The 23,843-nt window shown below is 47.4% G+C and overlaps 1 protein-coding gene across 1 annotated transcript in view; it reads right to left on the bottom strand.

Annotated features, from left to right (window-relative positions):
• Nucleotides 1-6,068: 6,068 nt before the first annotated feature.
• The window catches only part of LOC146181047 (uncharacterized), a 34,007-nt gene continuing 16,232 nt past the window's right edge, over nucleotides 6,069-23,843 (bottom strand). The window contains exons 8-11 of the mRNA XM_084575685.1: nucleotides 20,618-20,705; nucleotides 7,689-7,847; nucleotides 6,244-6,316; nucleotides 6,069-6,184 (exon numbers count right to left, since the gene is read on the bottom strand). Coding sequence (XP_084431811.1) covers nucleotides 6,069-6,184; nucleotides 6,244-6,316; nucleotides 7,689-7,847; nucleotides 20,618-20,705 — 436 coding nt within the window. The remainder of the gene's footprint in view (nucleotides 6,185-6,243; nucleotides 6,317-7,688; nucleotides 7,848-20,617; nucleotides 20,706-23,843) is intronic.

Here is a 23,843-nt window from a genome sequence, read left to right as displayed (position 1 = left end):
GTAATTAGAGAAAGAGAAAGTATTCATATTACAGCGTTTCCGAAGTCAAACATATGTAGCACCACGTACGTGTACAACCAGAGCATCGCTCTAAACAAGATGGTGCTCAGGCGCAGCTAGTCATTTTGCCGATGTAGTTGGCTGGCCTCAAGGACAGATTTAGTGACCCATTGTAGCGTAAACTTGCAGACTATCCCAAAAATTTCTTTGTTTTTCGTACCTGCCATAATTATAATCCAACTTCTAGATTATTTGTTTATTTGCTATTTTCAAGGTTTAGGTGCCATCGTGAAGGTCGAAATATCGGCTCTCAATTCTTCCTAAATCGTTTTAACCCACTGTCAAAAGAGACAGTTATGACGCATTGCCTTTATTTCATGTAGTGCGCTAGACCAATAAACGAGCACTACTGTAGCGTCATCGCTTAATGGACTGGCGGTATTTGATATTCTCGAAGATTTTAACAAGAATGAAACAAAGATCGACGTGTCGCACAGGCGCAGGTTGTACAGCCGGATACGTGTTCAGAAGCGCCTAGCTATGGCGTTCCTGCCGTATACTGCAATCGCGTGTGTATATTATGTACCGCGGGGGTCTATAAACAAAAATATTTGTTTTTTTAGATGCGATTCTTTCTTTTTAAGGCCGCTATATTTACTGGAGGTGCACCCATTCATCAAGAATTATTTCATTTCTTATCGTGTAAAAAATATCTGAACAATCTTTACCGTCATGCTGAATTATCCCTAATAAATACTTGCAGCCATCACTTTCTAAGAATAGCCCAAAATCTCATGTCTACTGATTGTAAATCAATATTAAGAGTGATATGATATAGAGAATGTAGGTTAACTGAATCGAGGTCCCTCCTATATTCTGGTTGGTTGGTTTGTGGGGTTTAACGTCCCAAAGCAACTCAGGCTATGAGAGATGCCGTAGTGGAGGACTCCGGAAATTTCGACCACCTGGGGCTCTTTAACGTGCACTGACATCGCACAGCACACGGGCGCCTTGCTTTTCGCCTCCATCGAAAAGCGGCCGCCGAGGCAGGGATTCGATCCCGCGTCCTTGGGAACAGTAGTCGAGCGCCGTAACCACTGCGCCACCCCGGCGGGTTATATTCTCGAAGATAGCGAATCAGGAGGAGCCTGAAGCATAATGTAAATACGTCGTTTTAGAGTGCACGTCTGTGGCGCCCGTTCCTCCGTTTTGCGTCGGCGTCGGCCTGTTAACCGGCTGCCCCCCCCCCCCTCCCCCTTTCACCCCCCGAGCAAGAGCCGGCGTTTCGGCAACCGGAGCCTGCAGGAAGAGGGGGTGGGAGTGTACACTCAGCGTCAGCGGCGAACGAGCGCAGCAGCCGCAGAGCACGAGGAAAGGAAGCGGGGGGGGGGGGGGGGGTCGCCGGAGGCAGCGCTAGCTGCGTGGCGACGAGGGTGCTCTCCGGTTACCGAAACGCCGGCTCATCATGGTGCGTGCATACCGTTCTCACTTGCTTCACTCGCAAGCGGCGTCAGCGGCATCAGTCATTCGCTGCCATCTGTTCGTCGCGCAACGTTCCCATGGGCCCACGCGCTGCCTCCCGCAACCTCCCCATAACTTATTTGCTCTCTTCATTTCTCCGACCCCAAAGTTTCTATCATGACAGCCAAGAATTGTTAGTGGAGTGGATGGATGGAAACAACTTTATTTAATAAAAACAAAGTCTTCCAGGGTGGTCCCCTACTAGTCCAGGAGTCCACGGGCTTTTGCTTCACAAAGAGCCCGATCGACCAGCCATTTCTGATCGGCGGGTTGAGCTGTCCGCAAAGCAGCCTCTAGGAAGAAAAGGTGGGATGGGGGATGGGGGCACTGCCTGGGGTGAATGACATTCCCACAGGTAGTGGAAAAGTTAGGATTTTGGCTCGCCACAGGTGTCGCAGTGAGGGGGCAAGCCAGGGTGATGGCATGAGAGACGGTAGGGGGAAGTGAAACAAGCAGTCTGCAATTGTCGCCATGTAGCACTGGATAAGGGTGACAAGATGCTGTGGGGTGGTGGCAGTGTCATGCGCTTGTGTTTGTAGAATGTGGTGATTTGGTGGTATGTAGAAAGAACCGATGCGGCCTCCTGCGCGGAGTTGGGTGCCTGATCATCCGGGGCTCGGGTAGAGAGTTCTCGAGCCAGCGCATGAACGCGTTCATTACCGGGGATCGAGGCATGACCTGGGTTCCACGTTAGATTAACCGTTCGGTCGAGAGAGGTGGCGGTGGTAAGAATATGATGCGCGGCCAGTGTCGCCACGCCGTTTAGGTAGTGGCGGTATGCCGCCTGAGAATCTGTACAAATTTCGGTAATGGCTTCGTCAATGGCTGAATGGGCAAGCGCGACTGCGATGGCGGCTCCTTCAGCTTCTGCAGGCGAATTAGTTCGGATAGCGGCGGCGGACCCCACTCTGCCATCCTCGTAGGGAGCGACTGCAGTGAAAAATCCTACTTTAGAATTCCGTGCCGCGTCGACATAGAGGATATCTGACCGCTTGCGGTATCTTTTGGTGTAATAGCTGGCTCTAACTTTCCGCCTTCCGTGATAAAGGCAAGCGCCCATGTTGCGTGGTAGGGGCTTCTGGTATATTTGATCCTGCGTGCCCGGAGAGATCATGAAAGGTGTAGCACTTGCTGGGGTGGTGATGGGTGGATTGAGACGGAGTTGTCGCAGTAGGCATCGTCCTGTTTCCGTGCGACTCAGGCGGACTAATTGGTTGGTGCGTTGAGCTTCTAATAATTCGTTCACGGTATTGTGAGTACCAGTGGCCAGCAGACGTTCTGTGCTAACCGTCCGTGGAAGACATAGGGCGGAGGTTACGGCCATGCGTATTAGGATGTCCGCCTGCTCTGTTTGGCGCTGAGTGAGTATATGATATGGGAGGTGGTATGTGATTCGGCTAATTATTAATGCATTGGTCATATTGAGGGCTTCGCGTTCCGACAGCCCATGGTTGCGCGCAGCCATACGCCTGATTAGTCCAGCAACCTGGTTAGTCTGTCTTTGCAAGAGTTGAAGGGTGGCGGTTGCATCAAGTGCGTTGTTAATGAGAAGGCCGAGAATCTTCATCTGAGACACAATGGGCACTGGGTTTCCGTACATGTGAAGTTCAATGGGGGGATCAGCGGGTATGGGTTTAAGCTGCATTAGTTCCGATTTAGTTGGGGAGCATCGGAGGCCTGTGTTTTCTAGATAGGTGGTGGTGATGTCTATGGCAGACTGCAAGATATCCTGGGCTATTCCAAGGGATCCGCCTGTTGTCCAGAGGGTTATATCATCTGCATATAAGGCTGTGTGGAGCTCTGGGATAGCAGCAAGGGCCTTTGCTAATGGCGCTAGGGCCACGTTAAAAAGTAGCGGTGATAGGACCGCCCCTTGAGGTGTTCCGCGGTTAGGCAGGGGGAAAGGCTGGGAGGCAATATCCCCAAGGTAAAGTTGTGCCGTGCTTCCCTGAAGAAAGGCCTGAACATACTGCCATATGCGCGTGCCGCAGCCCGTGGTGGCTAATGTCGTCAGGATATGGTCATGGCTTATCGTGTCGAATGCCTTGTGAATATCCAGGGCCAGTATGGCGCGTGTAGAGGCTGTACGGCGCTTAGTGTGTAAGAGAGACTCTTTAAGGGCGAGAAGTACGTCTTGTGCCGAGAGGTTTGGGCGGAATCCAAATTGAACATGGGAGAGAAAGCCTGTTGCTTCTAGGAACGGTTGCAGACGATTGAGAATGACATGCTCGAAGAGCTTGCCGACACAACTCGTTAAGGATATAGGGCGCAGGTTTTGAAGAGTGAGGGATTTGCCCGGTTTGGGTATAAATCGCATGCTGGCGTGGGTCCAGGTTGATGGGAGCGTCCCAGCGTGCCAGTGGTTATTAAAGAGTTCCGTGAGTTCCTGGAGAGAGACTTCGTCCAGATTGAGTAATGCCTTGTACGTTATGCCGTCCGGTCCTGGCGCCGTGGAGCGGCGAATCTTAAAGAGTGCTCGGCGAACTTCATTTAAGGTGATGTCAACATCAAGTTCGAAGTTAGGCGGAGGTGGATTTAGTGGATCTGCTGACTGAAGGGATATGGGTATATAGATGTCCCGTAGTTGACCAATTACGTCGGTGCCTTTTTGGAGTTCTAGCTGTATCAGACGTTGTGTGTTTACTTGTGTCTGTGCTTTAGCGGTTGTTGGATCCAAAAGAGCGCGTAGGAGGGCCCACGTGCGTTTAGTGTTTAATGTACCCTTGAGGTCGTTACAAAAGGTTGCCCAGTTTGCACGGGCTAAGGCGTTGGCGTATTCTTATGCCTCACGAGTGAGAGCGGCTATGCGGAGTCTCAATTTACGATTGTGTCGCTGGTGACGCCAGCGTTTGAGAAGTCCCTGTCGGGCCTCCCATAGATGAGCCAGGTGCGGATCAACCTGCGGTGCAGTAGGAGTATTTTTAATCCGTTTGCAGTTCACCCGGATGGCCTCCACCAGGCGGTCTGTCCAGTCGGTGGCAGTAGGGACTTCGATAGAGTCAGCTGCCAAGTATGAGCGCAATTTATCCCAGTCGGTGAGAAGGTGTGTGCGAGGGCTGAAAATCTTGGAATCGTAAGCGATAGTAGTGGACACTGGGAAGTGGTCACTCCCAAGGCTGTCTTGTAGCACCATATGAGATTTAACAATTAAATTTGGTGAGGCCCATGTGAGGTCCGGTGTGGTATCTCGAGTGACACTTGTGCCGATGCGAGTGGGAACAGTGGGGTTTGTCATCAGGCCGAGGTTATGATCAGCCATTGCGGTAGATATTAGGTTACCTTTGCATGCGTCTGAGGTGTGTCCCCATTGCGTGTGGCGTGTATTAAGTGTTTCTTGAAGGCATACGCGTGGAAAAAAAAAAAAAGTCTGTAATTGTGCATGCGTGTCTTGCTCGAAATCTTTGCCTCAATCTATCAAAAAGATCAAACAGCTGATGAGCTGCGCTAAAGTTTCGCATAAGGAAGTAACGTAATCGTCGGATACGCTTTTTAATGCACTGTGCGCTTTGTAGCTCGAGTCCGCGTTGGTGGTTCTTTTTCTCCTTTCTAAATTATGCTTTTTTGGCCTGCCCCCCCCCCCCCCCCCCCAAATGGCCTCATGTTTTGCTTCTCTGATTCATTTTTTTTTCGTATATTCTTACAACCCTATGTTCAACTTTTCGGCAAATATTTCCCAAGGCCCACGTCTCTCAGCAGCCAGGTTTCTCCCGCTGTTTCTTTTATACATCGCGACAGGTTTCTTCTTTAGTCCATAATTCGAACTTTCTCAACCTTCCTCTTTTTGCCGCCACATACAGACGCTTACCGTATTTCATTAATTAAATAATTTATTATTTCTCCTCTACTTCAAGTCGGAACGTCGCAATTCATGCTGTGAGGTGTGCATTTATTTTGTTAATGCATCTGTTTCCCGGTTAGAGCCCACTATGCGCTGCAGTCGGTGTTGCTTGTACGTGATCGACCCGGATTTTTTTTTCTGCTTGGCTGGTTGCGGGAGGGGCTATACACTCGACATTTGCCTTGTAATGTTGCTTCAGAAAACTATGTAGAGCAAGCATGGAAGGCAAAATAAAAGATGCGCAAAACCAGCAGCGACCACCCGAAGCATTCACGCAGTATTGCGGTTACCAGGTCGCCAGCGCGGAGCCTCGACGCTGCGGCGAAGGAGCCGACAGCGTGCGGAGGATCGTGTGGACAGCAGAATTTTTTTCGTTTCTTTGTATGCCTCTTCGATCCACCCCTGTCGTTATCCACCCTTGCTGCTTCTTGAATAGGCAGGGTGGGTTAAGGGGGTGTTAATGTACGGCGAGACAGCCTGTAGTGTTCAAGCAGTTCTGTGTATGCAAGGATCGGGGAGGAATACGCGTGATCCGGAAGAGGGGAGGCATGAGTAAGGAGCGCTTGGAGCGATAGGCAGCTTCACTGCCGGGCATCAACTGGTGTCTTGGAATACAGATCACACTGATCCTCTTTGGAGGGCATGCGGCGAGGATTCGGCGGCTTGCGGCACCGATGCGTCCGCGCAGATAGTTACCGCAGGCCGTGTGCTAATGTGACATGATGGTAGCTTGTGCATTAGTGGCGGTGGCCAGAGCGATGTCTGCTCCTTCAGCAATACTCGGTTCGTTGGTGCGAAGAGAGGCATAGTTGATGAAAGTGCCCGCTGGAGATGTAACGGTAATGGAAAGATATTCGTTAACAGGGCCAGCAGCGTCTACGTACAGAGAATTCGGTTGGCTGTCCTATATTCGAGAGAGTTGAGTGGCTCTTGCTTGTCGGCGGTCTTGGTGATATTCTGCATGCATGTGCTTGGAGAGAGGTTTGACGACAATGGCTCGGCGGATATTCTGTAGCAGATCTTCGTGGTTTTGGGTGGTATAGGGCAGAGCAATATTTTGAATTTGAAGGACATGCCTTCCAGTTCACGAGGCGGCTAAGCGGACAAGTTGCGCAGGCGATGCGCTTCATGCAAATCTTCAGTGGTGTTATGAATGCCAAGTTGGGATAAGTAGTCTGTAGACGTGCTTTGAGGAAGCCCCATGGCTGCCTTGATCGCTCTTCTGACAAGAGTGTTCAACAGGGTGAGCTTCTGCTTACGAAGTGGCATTAATAAAGGCGCAGTATCTGTCACACTTCTGACACCTGTACAGAGAAGTATGGTGGGGTGGCTAGATGAGGCATTTAGCCGCCGTAGGAGCAGTAAAAAAAAGATGAAAGTGTGAGTGAATGCAAAGAGAAGGAAGTGCCTTTGTGGAGGGCTAAGTACCACCGCGCTACAAAGGCATTTTACTCATCGCAATTTAGTGGTCTGAAATGCGCTCTAGAATATAGGACACTCATTGCCTACCTCTCATCACTATCACGCATTTATTTGACTGATTATTTCAGAAACACCTGCACTTCCAGTTGGTGTGATGTCACATCCTTTTGACTTTGACATTACTGGTATGTATATTTTGACATCTTATCGATTTTACTCATGTATTTTTGGCTGTAATTAATTAGTTACCCTATTGACAACTTTTTTTTTATCCAGGTGCCTCATATCTTCCTCTATCGATCCCAACCACACATCTGAGCCTAACCCTTCCGAGGACCACACAACGGCGACGAACACGTTCTTTGCACAGGACCCCGTCAACCTAAGCTAGATAATCTTTCACTTAAGAAATATTTAAAATTATGTATAAAGTTGTTGCCATCAGCAACGAACTTCCATATGATGCTGTGGAATTCCCGATAACAGTGTTTTTTCTATATTAAAACTTGGACATCTGTTACAGTGCACCTTCAGAGTTTGCTTATATGTCGCTTCAAAGGGCAGTCGTCTACACAGCTTTTTATTCTCAGCTTTTACATGCGGTCAAGCAAAAGTGTCTCCATGTGAAGTAAATCGGCTCTTCCCATGGCAATAATATTTAAATATGACTTTAAGTGACAGTCAAGCGCTACCGTTTTTCCTTATAAGTCACTTTGGTTCTAGCGCTTCGCCTCTTTTGTCATGTATAACTAAACCGTACCTAATATTGTAAATGATTCCAGTGTTTGTTGTTAAAGATAAGAAGTATATATTCACATTTGAAAACGCCTTCAATATTCAAGCAACATTCGAGGGGCAACGTGCTGTCTTAGCTATGCCCTTTTGGATCCAGCTTGCCAGCACTGACCTTGCAGTACTCAATCTTGTCAACCGCCTGGCCATAGTCGCCGGAATCCTTCGCACCTTCAAATCGAACGGCCGCCACGCTGAAGGCGATGCAGTGGTTACCGGCAGAAGACAGCTGTGCGGCGGCCACCGCCGCGGCGTATTCCTGCACAGTGGCCTCCTGCGCGGTAAACAATAAAATCTTGTTATCTGTAAAAACCTGAAACACGTTGACACCTGGCGAGGACCACCTTCTTTAATTATTCCTGATTCATGTTACTACAATTCTCTAATTCCCCGAAATCTGCACACAGTTTATAACGAGAGCAGACGTAGGGACAGTGCGAACAGTACCGGCTAGTTTTGAAGTTAGGCAGAAAGTATTCCTGACGAAAGCTGCGGAATATACTATTATGACACGGGTTACGCCGTGGTGGTTTCCAGGGAGATTGAAAAACCAGTGTCGTCATGCAGCACCACACACTGATACGCACCGAACGTGGAGGAGGGAGCCATTGCAGAAAAACGTTTATTGATTCAAAAGGTGTGGAGGTATGCATGAGCCGGGCTTTGAAGATCTATTCCTTACAAATACTAGGTGGGGTCTCTACTACGGAACCCCAGTAGCGTTGGCCGCTGCCCGAGAGCGTTCGATCAAGGCCTTTTAGTTCTGCAGGTCATAGCAGCCTAGCAGGGTCGCCTCCCAGCCGGCGCAATGTGAGGCCAAGATTATAGTGATTCTTAATGAGGCAATCTGAATATCTACGATAGGCGCAAAATATGCCACAGTCGACCAAGCTCTGACAACGCAGGCAGCGCTGGTTTGGACGCATGCTCAATAAGGGTTAAAAGGAAACGAGAACGCATACAAGCTGACCTGAGGTTTTACTTTCCGGCATCGCAGAGGTGTCTTGTTGAAGAGTTGAGCCCGAATCACGAGAGTCTCAATTATTACAGCTTAGAACGGCAGTTGTAAGCAAGGGCACACAAGAAACTCTAAAAGAGAGAAGAGGTAGCATCTGGGAAACTACAAGCAGGGGTCCTTCCGAATCCGCGCCGTTAATGAAAATGGAAATCCCGAGGGGTGAAGTCCTTGGTGCAGGAAATTCAATGATATTGTAGAAGAGGATCGTCGAGGACAGTGTCAAGGTCGGCGAGGAAGCGGGGCGATCAAGAACAACCCAATCTACCCGATGGCAATTCCACAATTGCGTCCTCTTCGTCAAAGTCCAGCGAAGGGGTCCAACTTCTTCACAATGCCCCCCTAGAGAAAAAGGAGCCATCTTGACGACTTAAGGGGACGAAGATACAATGGGGTCGTAGAACGGCTTAAGGCGCAGCACATGTATAATTTCATGGCCACGGCGCCGAAGATCACAAGATGGCATAAGAGTTTGAACAATGTAATTGACTGGTCAAAATGCGCTCGACAACGCGATAGGGCCCATGGTACTTGGAGACCAGTTTTGTTGAGAGGCCGGGGCTGCCGGATGGAACCCATTGCCATACGAGTGAGCCGGGATCGAAGTGTGGTGCATTCATCTGATTGGTGTCATGCTGCTGTTTTTGGCGCCATTGAGGGTCGTTCTTTTGCGACCGCGCAATCTGGCGGCATTCTTCGGCGTGCTGTGCAGCTTTGGTAACAATGGTACTTACACATCCGTCAGGGTTGCAGGGGAGCACAGTATCAAGGGGAGCAGATGGATGCCGACCATAATGCAAAACAAACGGAGAGAAACCCGTGCTTGATTGCGCAGCTGTGTATTATGCATGGGAGATATAAGGAAGGCCAATGTCCCATTTGGTGTGGTTGGACCCGACGTACTTCGCGAACGTGTCACCGAAGGTGCGACTAAATCGTTCTGTAAGACAGTTTGCTTGTGGGTGGCTGCGGTGGAAGTGCGGTGGTGATTTTGCACTGAGCGAGCAGGGCTCGAACGACGTCAGATAAGAAGAAATGCGGCCTCTGTCGCAGAGCAAACACATGGGGCACCGTGACGGAAAATGAAGTTCGTCAATTAGAAACCGGCCATATCTGTGGCTGTTGCAGCTGTTAGCGCTGCGGTTTCGACATATCTCGTAAGATGGTCGACCGTGACAATTACCCAGCGATTGCCGTCAGCTGTGTACGGAAGATTTTGGTTGGTTTGCGGGGTTTAATGTTCCCAAGTGACTCAGGCTATGAGAAACGCCGCAGTGGTGGACGCCTGGCATTTTGACCACCCGGGGTATTTATTTTAACGTGCACTGACATCGCACAGCACACGGGCACCTTGCTTTTCACCTCCATAGAAAAGAGGCCGCCGAGGCCGGGATTCGATCCCGCGTCGTTGGGAACAGTAGTCGAGCGCCGTAACCACTGCGCCACACCGGCGAGGCGTGTCGGGAAGAGGGCCGTAGAGATCAATGCCAATGCGATGGGTCTAAGCGGACATATTAGCTGCTGTTACTCACCTGCCGAACTGTGAGAGGCAGGTTTGCGGCGTTTACAAGTAAGGCACGATAGAAAGTACCTGAGAATCGAGTTGTATATACCGCGCCAATAGTAGCGAAGACGGATTCTTGTGTACGTCTTGGAAACTCCGGCATGACCGCACTGCGGATAGGCGTGGAAAGCTGCACATATTTCGGTCCGTATTGTAGATGGCGCGGGATCACGAGGGCCCATTTCCGTCCACTTGAATTGCAGTTGCGCCGATAAAGGGGGTTATCCCGAATCTGAATGTGGGAAGCTTGGCGGCGAAGGACCCGTGAAGGGGTAATCTCCGAATTGTTGAAGAGGTAGTCAATAAGTGAGGCGATCCATGTGCCCTTTCGTTGTTTGGCGGACATGCATGTCACTGACATTGAGCGTATACGCTACGGGGTCCAAGACGGAGAGGCTGGCAAGGTCGGCTTGAAGCGGCGAGCGAGAGATAGCGTCGGCGTCTTTATGCTTGCGACCAGATCGGTAAGCGACACGGATATCATATGCTTGGAGACGAAGAGCCCGTCATGCCATCCGGCCAGAGGGGTCTTTGAGCGATGAAAGCCATGCAAAAGGCATGAAGATCAGTGACTACATCAAAAGGACGGTCGTAAAGGTAAGAGCGCAACTTTGTGAGTGCCTAGACAATGGCCAAGCATTCCTTTTTCGTTACTAAGTAGTTCGTTGCGGCTTTCATGAGAATGCGGCTGCCGTAAGCGACTACGTATTCGCCGAAGCTAGAGGGGCGCTGAGCAAGCACATGGCTGAGGCCGATACCACTGGCGCCTGCGTGCACTTCGGTGGGCGCCTGGGGGTCAAAATAGCGCAGGATTGGCGGGGATGTGAGGAAGCGGCGTAAGGTATTGTAGGCGGCGTCGCACACTTGTGACCAGAGCGAATAATCTGAGTTTTTGCCAAGCAGGAAGCCAAGGTCGGCTTCCGACCGGGTTTGAGCACGCAGGACGTGATGCTCCTACTTAAATACGACATAATCGACTGGCGCCAGAGTCATTCTCGGCCTGGACGTGAGAAAGGCTTTTGATAAAGTAAAACACGAAGCGATTCTCGAGGGTCACCAAGAAATCGGAGAAAGTGCACGAACATACGACTACATCAAGGTCTTTTTGTGAAACTGAACTGCCTTTATGAAGTATGAAGACATTCAGTCCCCCATAGTGAAGTTAGGGAGCAGGGGCACGCCGCAGGGCTTGGTTCTCTCCCCGTTCCTTTTCAACGTGGCGATGAGAGCCTCCCAGAATCTCTGAGGAGCATCAAGGGGCTAAATCGCAGTATTCTTGCGGATGACATCAATATCTGGATTAACCAGGGTGGTGATGCGAGCATTGAGGAGCACCTGCAGGCTGCGGCGGACACTGTCGCAGACTACGCTGCCAGTAAGGGTCTATCATGCTCTCCGCAAAAATAGGAATTATTAATCTATAACCCTAAGTCACTCCGACGCAAGCGCAGCTGGGAATTTGACATTAAAGTAGAAGGGAAACCAGTTCCAAAGGTAGATCAAATCAGAATCTTACGACTATTCATTCAGGAGAATGGATGTAATGATGGAACAATCAAAAAGCTTGAGGGATTCGCCACGCAAGCCATGGACAAATTTAGAAGGATAGCGTTGAAACGACAAGGAATGAAGGAAAGAAGCTTGCTTAAAATATCGCAAGTTTACGTAATAAGTCGCGTGAGCTATGCCACGCCGTTCTTAAATATCAGGTCGGAGAAGAAGAAGAGATTGGGCTCTCTAATTCGACCGTTAATAAAGAGGGCCCTGGCTTACCAATTACCACATCCACAGAGAACTTCCTTTCTATGGGAGTGTACACTAGCTGGGACGAAATAGCGGAGGCTGTCAAAATTTCGCAGCTGGAAAGGTTAAGTTGAACGACAACGGGTAGAACTATACTCGTAACGGTAGGCCTGCAGACAGATAGGGGACTACTTGAAAAATCATGTATCCCACAGGACTGCCGAGAAAATATCATCATTCCCCCCCTCCCTCGTACCATGCATCCCATATTCAACACAGAGAGGAGGGAGAAGAGAGTAGAAGCCCTAATTAGACGCTTCGATTCGATGGACAGAAAGTTGGTTGCGTACGTGGATGCGGCAAGTGGCAAAACGGTCGTGGCGGTCGTCTCGATGGTCGACGGCCGAGGTGCCCCGGTATCAGCCGCCACCATTAGAAGCCGCAACGGCTGAAGAAGTTGCAATAGCGCTCACTTGCGTCGGAACGCAAGTCAATTTCATAATCAGTGATAGCAAAACGGCTATTTGGAATTTTCGAAAGGGTTTAAAAATTCGCCTATTTTGGACCCGTTCGTCGCAACGAAGCGGCCCCCGAGTTGGCCCGAGCTCTCTACTTTTGGGTAACTGTGGAGCCATCAGACTGCCGGAACATGAACGAGCGTAGGAAAAATTTTACGGAGATTCTTCAATAGTACAGGTTAAGCAGGAGACTAGTGCCACCACCGGATAAAAGTCTAAACAATAGGGAGGCAGTCGCATGGCTGCGCCTGCAAGCTGGGAACTTTGTAAACCCGGTCTGGGCATATTGTGTCCAGATGGACGATAGAAAAAAAACGATAAATGCAAGCACTGTGGAGAGAGAGGGACCCTCGACCATATAATCTGGGAGTATGCTAGCTCCTAAGGGGCTAAACCAAATATGAATTGTAGAGAAGCCTGGGAAGCCCTGCTGCGGAGCGAGGTCCCTTCTTCACAGCAACAAGCCATCCGACTGCCGTAAGAAGCCGCGAAGGGCCAAGACTTCTTTGCCTGCTTCTACTCGCGGAGGTCTCGCCACCCGTTCCTTAGGCCTGCGTGCCGGAGGCGGGGATTAGGGGCCTCCTTATCTCGTGGAAAAATAAACTTTGAGCACATCACATGAGCTGCGCAGCCCCCTCGCCAAGCTCCGCCGGCGTTGCAGATGTCCATAGAAACCCATTCATTTGGAGGTCACCATAACTATCACTAATCGTTACTTACTAGATAAGGCGTGCTAAATTAACCCTATTCAGACGTTAACTGGTATTCAGAAAGTGCACATGATGGTTAACTGTCACTAATCAATAGTAAAGCTCCGTCGGCGCTGAAGATGCCCATAGGAATCCATGCATTTGGAGGTCATCGTAACTATCACTAACCATCACTTACTAAATAAGGGGTGTGCAACTAACACTAATCCGACATCAACTAGTATTCAGAAAGTACAAGTCATGGTTAGCTATCTCTAACCAATAGTAATGGTTAGACGTTTGAGGCGTCCATAGACATCACATCGTGAGGTCATCGGCCGTGACGCCATCATGACGTCACACCTGGTCGTGCATAAGAAACGAAGGTAATAATGGCCTCACATCCGGTAATGACGTCATGACTGGTGGTGATGTCACCAGGAGATTCCCGAATATACAAAGCTGACCCCGCCGGGCGTTTCATCCTTGTGTCCATGCGGGCATCTTATTTGGCGCTTCCTCGAAGGCCGCACCATAGAACATGTGACGTCACCCATCTGCCGTCAGCTATGAGGACCCAGCGGGCACGAGTGCGCTCTAACGCCGCCGGGCCGCACTTCTTTCCTTCCGCAAGTGACGGATGCTGCGCCTTTGATTTCCTGTAAACTAATTACAGAATGCCGGTGAACGTAGACGCGCTCGACATAGAAACCAAAAATGTTTAGCTGCTGGTGAACGGCGCAGAAGGCTGGATAAATTAACTTCATCTGATCCCGAGGTAGTCACTGCTTGTCGCTACGTATATCCAGGCATAGCAGAGCTAAGTCATCTTTCATTTTTGAAGTACACGGGATCTGCAGCGCTAGCATGCGTATAGGCGCTGTTCTTGATTTCGGCGTTCCACAGTGTTGCAATTTCAATATTCTTTTTCATCAATATCGCATTTCCAGTAATTTCATTCTTAATAGGCATTTTAACACCCAATTGTCGGATACGCAATTGTACGACCTAAGTTTACGGCCTGAAGAGCCGAACTTGTGCGTAGAATTGAAAAGCATGTTAATATTTAACCGATCCTTTCGCCGCCATGTTGTGCTACACTATGCTGGAAAAATATTATCATCATCATCAGTCTGAATATACCCATGCAGGGCGAAGACCTCTCCCATATTTCTCCAATTAACCCGGTTCTGTGCTAGCTGCATCTACTTGACCCCTGCGAACTTCTTAACTTCATCTCCCCACCTACCTTTCTGCATCCCCCTCCTACGCTTTCCTTCCCTTTGAATCCAGTTTGTTACCCTCAGCGACCATCGGCTATCCTCTCTTCGCACTACATGTCCTGCTCATGCCCATTTCTTCTTAATTTCCACTAGAATGTCGGTAACTTGAGTTGTTTTTCTAACCCACTCTGCACGCTTCCTATCTCTTAATGTTACCCCTACCATTTTTCGTTTTATAGCCCTCTGAGTGGTCCTCAACTGAAGTAGAACCCTCTTGGTTAGCCTCCACGTTTCAGCCCCATAGGTGAGTACAGGTAAGATGCAACTGTTGTATACTTTCCTCTTGAGCGATACCGGTAAGCTGCTAGTCATAATCTGCGAGTGCTTGCCAAATGCGCTGCATCCCAATCTTATTCTTCTTGTTATTTCCTTTTCATGGTCCGGATCTGCGGTTACTACCTGTCCTAAGTAGATAAGATATCTTATTGTTTCTCAAATCGTGCTGTTTTTTTTTAAATCCGTTGCTTTGATGACGGCCGCACTCAGCCGCTCGCGCCGTGCGGTTGGATTCGCTTTCGCCGCGTGGGCTGTTTCTCTTCTTTGTGCTCGCAGAAACTGATGTCGGCCTGCTTTCTAACCTTTCGAAGTAAAACTGCGAGTTATTCTGCCGTATATTGCTTACAAGAAGCAAATCCATGTTTACGGGTGGTGCTGGTATATGCTAATCATGCGTGAACGTCAGTCTACGAACGTTGCCACAGCGCCTTTTCTTTTTCTCGGCGCCCGCGAAAACCGACTTTTGTAGATGTTGATAGCATAAATGATTATGCAAGTTTCTCATTTGTTTAGTTTTTCTCATGGGCTTCCATTCGCCAGGAGTCCGTGCATTGGCAAGCATGCAAAGTTCGCTTGCACCATGGACCTGCGCACCGGTTGCTCGACTGGAATTCCTTTCTTATACTTTATTCACGGTGATCTCTACTGAATAATAAAGTATGCTATGAACCTACACAAAAAATGAATTTGAGGTCACCATAAACTATACACGTTGTTTTCTGAAACATGTAAAACCGAAATAAGAGTAATAGACTTTAAAAATTTTTCATTGCGAAAAGCAGAAGCACCCATATAAGGATCAGTGTAAGAACTGTATTTTAATGGCTATGTGGAATTGTATTTCCTGCCGACTGAATTGAAGCTTATCAACTTCACTCTAGCAGAGAGTAAAGAGAGCAAAACCGAATACGATGCGAATTTGAAAAAGCGTAAGCTTGCTGATCAAATTGATGCATGGTACTTGGGGAAAAAAATAAAAAACAGCCGAAACAGCGCGTTCGTAACATTCTAAAAATACCACTGAAATTTTCTTTTTATTTGAAAGTTTATTTTGAGCTTCCAGCGCAGCCCCTGTACGTATCTTATGAACGCGTCGTCTCCGCTGGATTATTTTTCCCGTACAATGCAAATCATTTTTCAAATGTTGAGTGCAATTTAACATAGGAAAACAGTAAAGTATAATATAAATTCCGAAACCAGAAGGGCATATATATCGTGCTTGTACAATCTGCTGTAACCTTTATATATAAGATAAGAAAGCACGCGTGAAAAGAGATGCAAACCATGAGTGGCGGGACAAACGTGAAGAAAAACTTTTGATTTGTTCAGTTTGAAGTAACATTCGCAACAAAAATAAAACAAAAATAAACAAAATTTGCACCAAGAAAGACTGGTAAAGCTAATGTGTAGAGTATGGTATGACAGAACAAAGCAGTCTACTGCAAGTTGACGTCAGCCACAGTCAAGCTGGCATAATAGTCTTCAGAATCGCCAGGATCGCTTAGCCAGCCTCTGCCGTAGAAGCTGATGAGGAGTCTTTCTCTCCAGGAGGTTTACATTTTGCAGGAAATCTCGCATAGAGTTTACTAGGTTCCTGTTGAGCTGAATGGATAATAAAAAAATAAGGATTATTGTTTGGAATCACTGAAAATTGAGAAAAAATGTACAGTCCAGTACTAGGATTACAGCCAAAGTCACAGTACGGTGAAACCTCTGAACTATACCAGGCGGCGTCCATCCTGTCGATTTCTCACGAGCCCGTTCTCATTAGAGTGGTGCTTAGGAAAGATAAAACCCCCAACGGTATTACTGAAGCTAATTTATAATGATAGAAAAAAAATACTTTGAATTATTCCAAGTGCTGAAAAGAGCGCTTTCATAAAAATGTTGCTGTACATTACCGAGCCTCGCATGTTTATAAACAATGCGCAGACTAGAACAGACACCGGTCCAGAAAACCCAGGAGAAATTTGAGTAATATAATGCGTGTGGACGGCGTGTTTACATGTGACACACCATGCTTACGCATTTAGCTCCGAAACATAATTGGAAACATGGTCGGGAATGAAGGTCGCATATATCGAATGGCGAACATGTAACCGCCAGTATAACATTGACTACATTGCTTGTGATTACAGCGGCGCAATATGCACTAATCTAAAGATATACACTAGGAGCCTTGACTTGAGATCCGCGAGACAGCGATGCCAAAAAAACATCTTCATTCGGCTCTACATCAACTACGACACTACGCGCGCGCAAAAAAAAAATAATATTCAAAATGAAATATAGGTCAAAACTATCCTGAAACTCACCACGTCGGTATATAGGTTCTCAGTGGCGTTCGGTCGATCAAATTTCTATCTTTCCTTTTGAGCGCCAAGGGAAATTAAAACAACTTGCTAGTTCTTCACAGGTTCATCCAGCGCACATCAGCACACAAAAACGCTCGTAATACTCGCTCGGTGGACATTACAAGCCGGCATTAAACGCGGTCTAACACTCTCAAACAAAACCACCAGCGAGTTATCGACTGCCTTAAACAACGCAAGCTTAGCTGCTTGCACCACGCAACTGCGACCGCTCGAAGCATGGAGGAAGGAAGACTCCGAGCGCCTGCCGTGATTCAACATGGCGTCGCAGCGCGAAAGAGGCGGCATGGGGCCGGTCAAAGGATGGCATCACCCTGAATGGTGGCGTTGACATTGAGACACATTAGGAATGGAAGGCAAACGCCGCTTGCGGCGAAGGCTAGCCTGCTACCGAATGTTTATCTATTGTAGGCCGTCATTGCACCCGCCATCGCTTCGGTCGTGGACGACGGCTGTTGCGACACGCGTCTTTCTCTCCCTCTTCTTTTTCTTCCTTCTCTATTTACTATTCTGTCCGCACGAGGTAGCGGAGGTTGCTCCGCTACAGAGCCAGTAGCATGCGCATGCATTTTCCTTTTTTTCTTCCTTTCGTCGCAACATCATTCCACAAGCTCAGCGCCCCGCCGGGGTGGTGCAGTGGTAAGACGCCCGACTACTGTGCCGGAGTTCCCGGGTTTGAACCCGACCGCGGCGGCTGCGTTTCGATGGAGGCGAAACGAAGTGGCGACCGTGTGCTGTGTGATGTCAGCGCACGTTAAAGATCCCCAGGTGGTCGAAATTACTGCGTAGCCCTCCACTACGGCTCCTCTTTTTCTCTGTCCACTTTCATTCCCAACCTCCTCCCTTCCCTTACGGCGCGGTTCAGGTGACCACAGATCAAGTGTGACAGTTACAGCGCCTTCCTCTTCCTGTGAACCACAGGCTCAGCCGTAGGAAGCCACCCCACCCTACAGCACCTTGTCGCCATTATTCCAGTGCCACATGGCGACAACTGGCGACAGGTTGCTGCATTTCCCTCTACCGTTTCTCGTGCTTTTACCCCAGCTTGGCCCTTCACTATGACATATGTGGCATGCCCAAATTCACACTTTTCTAATACCTGCGGGAATATTCTTTCCCCCAGGCAGCACCCCTAATCCCCATCCCACTTATTCTTCCATGGATTTTGTTTGGCGGATCGCTCAGCTCACCGGCCAGAAACAGCCGGTGGATCAGGCTCTATGTGAAGAACAAGTCGTGGACTCCTGGACTAGTAGGAGACCACCCTGGATGAACTATCCTTTTATTTTTTTTTGATAAAGTTGATTCCATCCGTCCGTCCGTCCGTCCGTCCGTCCATCCATCCATCCATCCATCCATCCATCCATCCATCCATCCATCCATCCATCCATCCATCCATCCATCCATCCATCCATCCGTCCGTCCGTCCGTCCGTCCGTTCGTCCGTCCGTCCGTCCGTCCGTCCGTCCATCCATCCATCCATCCACCCATCCATCCATCCATCCATCCATCCATCCATCCATCCATCCATCCATCCATCCATCCATCCATCCATCCATCCATCCATCCATCCATCCATTCTGTCCGTTCATCAATTCCATCTGTTCATCAATTCCATCCGTTCATCCATTCCATCCGTTCATCCATTCCATCCGTTCATCCGTCCGTCCGTCCGTCCGTCCGTCCGTCCGTCCGTCCGTCCGTCCGTCCGTCCGTCCGTCCGTCCGTCCGTCCATCCATCCATCCATCCATCCATCCATCCATCCATCCATCCATCCATCCATCCATCCATCCATCCATCCACCCATCCATCCATCCATCCATCCAACTGTTATGACTCAATAACTCGGCCGTAAAGTAGCTCTCGCAATTTTCACCCATAAGCAGATTTAAATAAGTGATTTTGTGACTTTTGTAATGCCTTTTATTTCGTTCTCTTGTCTTAAGTTCCCTTTGTGTTTCTCCTGTGCTGCGTGTTTTCTTTACTGTTCATATTCACTAATTTAAGACAGCAACTAATTAAGCATCGTGGACATAGACGGTTTATTTAAAGCAGAATGGAAAGGGTTCAGGGTCTGCTAAAGTTGTCTAACGTGACGAGACAGCGGCCTGTATACTATGCTCAGAGAGCAGTAGCAATTTTTACTAATGAAAATTGTCGACTAATTTTCATAGCTTGCATACGGCATCTGTTTTGGATCTGCCGTGCAACAAATCGAGTGGGATTGCAGTTGTCCACTGCGGGCGAAAACATTTCAATAGAAAGGCCGACTAGAGACAGCAGCGTGCACTGTTGTACTAGCGCAGCTGTTACTTTCACAGTTGCTACCTTTCTATTTGCACACATATTTATTATGGTAGAGTCAACTCAAGACTACGTGTAAGACCATACGACGCATATTAACATTGAACCTGTTCCCGACCTCTACTGCCGTGCCTTGTACAACGGCAGTTGTCCTGTCTCGCAACGTGAGTGGATATGGGCTTACAATTCGGCTGGATCTGTAAATATTTGTTTAAGGGACAATAACTTGAATGACAGGTTAATATTGGGGATATATGGCGACCTCCATTTCTCATTAAATATGCTATGTTTTAGCAAGCTTCATTTAACTTTGTATCACTTTTAAGAAGCTCCGTTTCGGACTCCCCGGCACGCAGGCCTGATGGAGCCTTACTTAGGAGCCTCGCGAACTAAGGTCTGGTGAATATGCATTGTTGCTTCACGGCCTCAGCCGCCGGGCGGATGGCTTGCTGCTGCTGAGCGGGGTCCTCGCTTCGCAGCAGGGTCTCGCAGGCGTCTCTATCTATATTTTCTTTAGCTCCTGGGCTGTTTTTACATTCCCAAATATGATCTAGAGTGCCCCATCTCCCATATGTTATGCAATGTAGATCCTTTTCATCTTTTGAAATTGTAGCATATACCCAAAAGAAACTAATATGATTGCCCCCTTGTAGCCTCCTCCATGCAATTGCCGTGGTCATATAGCTGTGACATCATGGCCCTCTTAAGAGATCAAAATTATTAAAGAAGAGAGTTAAAGGTGTCAAAAGGCTTAAAATAAGATCCAATTGCTCGATGAGGTTAATTAAGAAAATGCAGTGACTAACTGAACAAGTCATAATTGAAATAACTGAATGAAAGGTGGCAAAATACTCAAAATAAGAAGGCAATGCTCTATCAGGTAATTAAAAAAATGCAGTGACTTAATGAACAAGTACATAATTGAAATAACTGAAAAGAAAGAAAAATGCGTTCAAATGTGCGAAACTGCTCGGAAGAAAGGCCAGTGTTTGCTGATGCTATGCATTGATGTATAATTTTTTTTTAATAACACAATGAAATGAAAATAAAAAGAGAAACACCAACTTTATGTGATACGCTATCGCGTCGGCCCCTTAACGACGGAATGTAAGTGTTGCTCTAATTTATGAACAACTTATTACCAACGATGCAGTTCGAAATATCATGACCGTTTAAAAACCAACTTTTCAAACGTAAAGCCGTGATGCCTCACTGAACTGGCGGTGGACTCCAAAATAATGGCGAAAGTGGTGTCGGAGTGTAGCTCATTCAAACTTACAACAGCTGGTAATGGCTGCACTGGTCCGGCTTCGAACGGTCCCTGTGCCAGTGGCTTGTAGACTCGCAGCGACGCTATGTGAAAGTGTCTGTCCGTATGCAGAGAAGAAGAGTTCGAAATATAATTGGAACAGTGCATGATGATTTGAGTGATTATCGAATTCCTGCGGCTTAAATGGATAATCCCCATTACACTTGGGAAAAATATATAGGGGAGCGAAGCGAAAATTCTCCCTGACTGCAGCATTTTCTTTTCGCTTATGAGGAATGTGGTTAATGACATTCCATTTTAGGGAACGGGGAATACGTGCCATGAGAGAAAGATTGAGCGAGATTTGCTTGCGAGAATTCACAATGTTGTTGTTCTGGCTGTAGGAAGAAGGAAAAGAAAATGCACGAGCCTGCTACTGGCTCTGTAGCTGAGCCAACTCCACTGCCTCGTGCAAAAAGAAGAGAAAATAGAGGAGAAAGGAAAAAGACGAGGGATGCGCTAGAATTTACAAAGTGTGGGTTGAAGCGCTTGCCATGCGTATCCTACAACTGTTGGCCACTTGAATATTTTTCGAAACATTTCGTCTACATTGCTAAATAAGTAACACACTTGATAAACGTTTTGAATTTGTTCTGCTACTGCGAATGGTTGTGCTAGTTAATTCCCACAAATATTCCACTAATATTGAATCTTATCTGTAGAGGTAAAATATTCACAGCAAAAAGGTTTACTCTGTCTTCCGCTAGTTGCGTTTGTAGTCATTTTGCCAACCTGGCAGGCGCTACCAGCTTCTAAACATAGCAAGGAGAGAGAGGCGGGGGAGTGGGGCAATTAAAGGCTGCGAGTTTGCAGCGATGCCCTTTGTAAAACTGCTTTGTCAACCACATCTCTTTTTTTTTCATTGTATTTCTTACAAATAATTCCGAGAGCAGTACAGAATCTGCACTGGCGAAATGTGTAAGCCTGAGCATTGCTGTGTTGTCGGCGAGATGTGTCAGCGAGATTTCATGAGTGACGGATACAGCGCCTTTCTTACCAGTAAACCAGTTATAGAATGCCAGTGAACTTTGATCTGTTCAATGGAACGCTGTTGTGTTCAAACCGCGCTCGCGATGTACCGTGTGCGAGAGCGACGCTCAGGTTTTCGCATTTTTCCACTGCAGATCCCACAGTGCCTTGCAATAAATATATTTTTAATCTTCAATAGCTTGACTACCATTCTTTACACACTTTCGAACAATTCTAATTCATTTTTAGCACGTAAATCGCGTCCTTTCCCTCACGTTCACGATCAAACATTTCAAAATTTCACCCACCGGAAGTTAAGCCTTCGTCGGACGAAGTCGAGAACCACAAGAACCCGTCTGGATTTCGCCGTTACTCTGCGCGGCTATTTCGACGTCAGATTGACCTCATCATCATCATCAGCAGCAGCAGCAGCAGCCTGACTATACCCACTGCAGGGCGAAGGCCTCTCCCATATTTCTCCAATTAACCCGGTTCTGTGCTAACTGCATCCACTTGACCTCTGCGAACTTTTTAACCTCATCCGCCCACCTAACTTTCTGCCGCCCCCTGCTACGCTTTCCTTCCCTTGGAATCCAGTGTGTTACCCTAAGCGACCATCGGTTATCATTTCATCGCACTAGATGTCCTGCTCATGCCCATTTCCTGATTTCCATAAGAATATCAGTAACTTATTTCTTTGACCCACTGTGCTCACTTCCTATCTCTTAATGTTACACCCTACCACTTTTCGTTCCATAGCCCTCTGCGTTGTCCACAACTTAAGTAGAACTTTCTTGGTTAGCCTCCACGTTTCAGCCCCATAGGTGATTACAGGTAACATGCAACTGTTGTATACTTTCCTCTTGAGCGATAGTGGTACGCTGCTGACCAAATCTCCGAGTGCTTGCCAAATGCGCTTCATCCTAATCGCATTCTTCTTGTTATTTTCTTTTCATGGTCCGAATGCGATTGACCTAATGGGCTGTAATTATTTGCCTAATTACTATACATGCACCTATATGCCCTTTCAGGTGGTATCACTGCTATTTACAAGTGAGGCACGGGTGTTGGGCGACCTGGACCTGAGTAACGTGCTTCATGCCAAGCCTCGTGTGTTGTTCTCTTAATTGTGTGTTCGGGAATTGTTTTCCTTTAGGCCTATTTTACGCTTGTACGGATTTTATTTTCTGACGGCTGACACATCAAGGCAATATATAGGTGACGCCGTTAAAATGTTAACTTTTTTTTTTTAGTTTTGCGTCTTCAAATTCTTAAACTTATAGCGTGAGGAACGTACCTTCTGAAATATAGTAGGGCAGACTACTTTATTTTCTACGTCTAGGTATGAAACATCTTTGAGTCCAAACGTTTCTGAGACCATAAAATCATAAAGTTTTCTCATCTAGTCGCATAGAAAAATATCATAATCTCACATATTTCGATAAATTATTCAATATATGTTACGATAATAAGTACAGTGTATGAGATTTGTCTTCAATTTGAATGGAACTGAGCCAGTTTTCTTACGTGAGATTATTGCCTAACATAAGTTTTTTTCTTAAATAGGAAAGACTGTTTATTTCATAGACTTTTGAGGCAGGATATTAAGAATAGCGTGCAGATACTGTTAAATAGGCTTGTGCACAATCTGGCTCTGATCTTAAGCTCGTAGAATCAAGCATATCTTTCCACACTCTCTGCGTCTGTTTGGAGATGGAGGAGATGAGAGTATCATGAACTTGGGAGTCGAATCACTAAGATTTGTCCCTCAAAAACAAATTACGAAGGTGATAAAGGATTGCCGGCTTCTCCACGTTATGAGATAACATTTTTGTGGGAAATCTACTAACAGCCAGAAATCTTTTATCTCCGGAAAAGAAGCAAAAATTAGCCAAAGAAATCTCACCCGTTGTATATGCTTAACAGGAATTCTCGGAAACTTGAATATGACGCCCATAACCGCCGCTTAAAGCTTGCGGCTACGTACAAAAACAGTTGAAGGGTGGGTATGGTCCAAATGGTGATCATGGTTGTTCCTTAATCACCTTAATATGATGTCGAACCCATCCGAAAGTACTGAGAAGCACTAACTTTAGTCGACGCCACGCGCTCCAGCGTTTGTGACAAACGTGCTAAGGTTATTGGGCAGCTGCCGGACACGCGCAGTTGTTTCACATAGCCTTGCCTTTACAAATGCCATTGCCAAGAGCCCGGTAATCTTGTACAC

The sequence above is a fragment of the Amblyomma maculatum genome, chromosome 8 (assembly GCF_055883805.1).
Source record: "Amblyomma maculatum isolate TAMU_Amacu chromosome 8, ASM5588380v1, whole genome shotgun sequence".
NCBI lineage: Eukaryota > Metazoa > Arthropoda > Arachnida > Ixodida > Ixodidae > Amblyomma > Amblyomma maculatum.
Note: the sequence above shows the minus strand (reverse complement) of the source record. Positions and strands in the feature narration are given on the sequence as shown.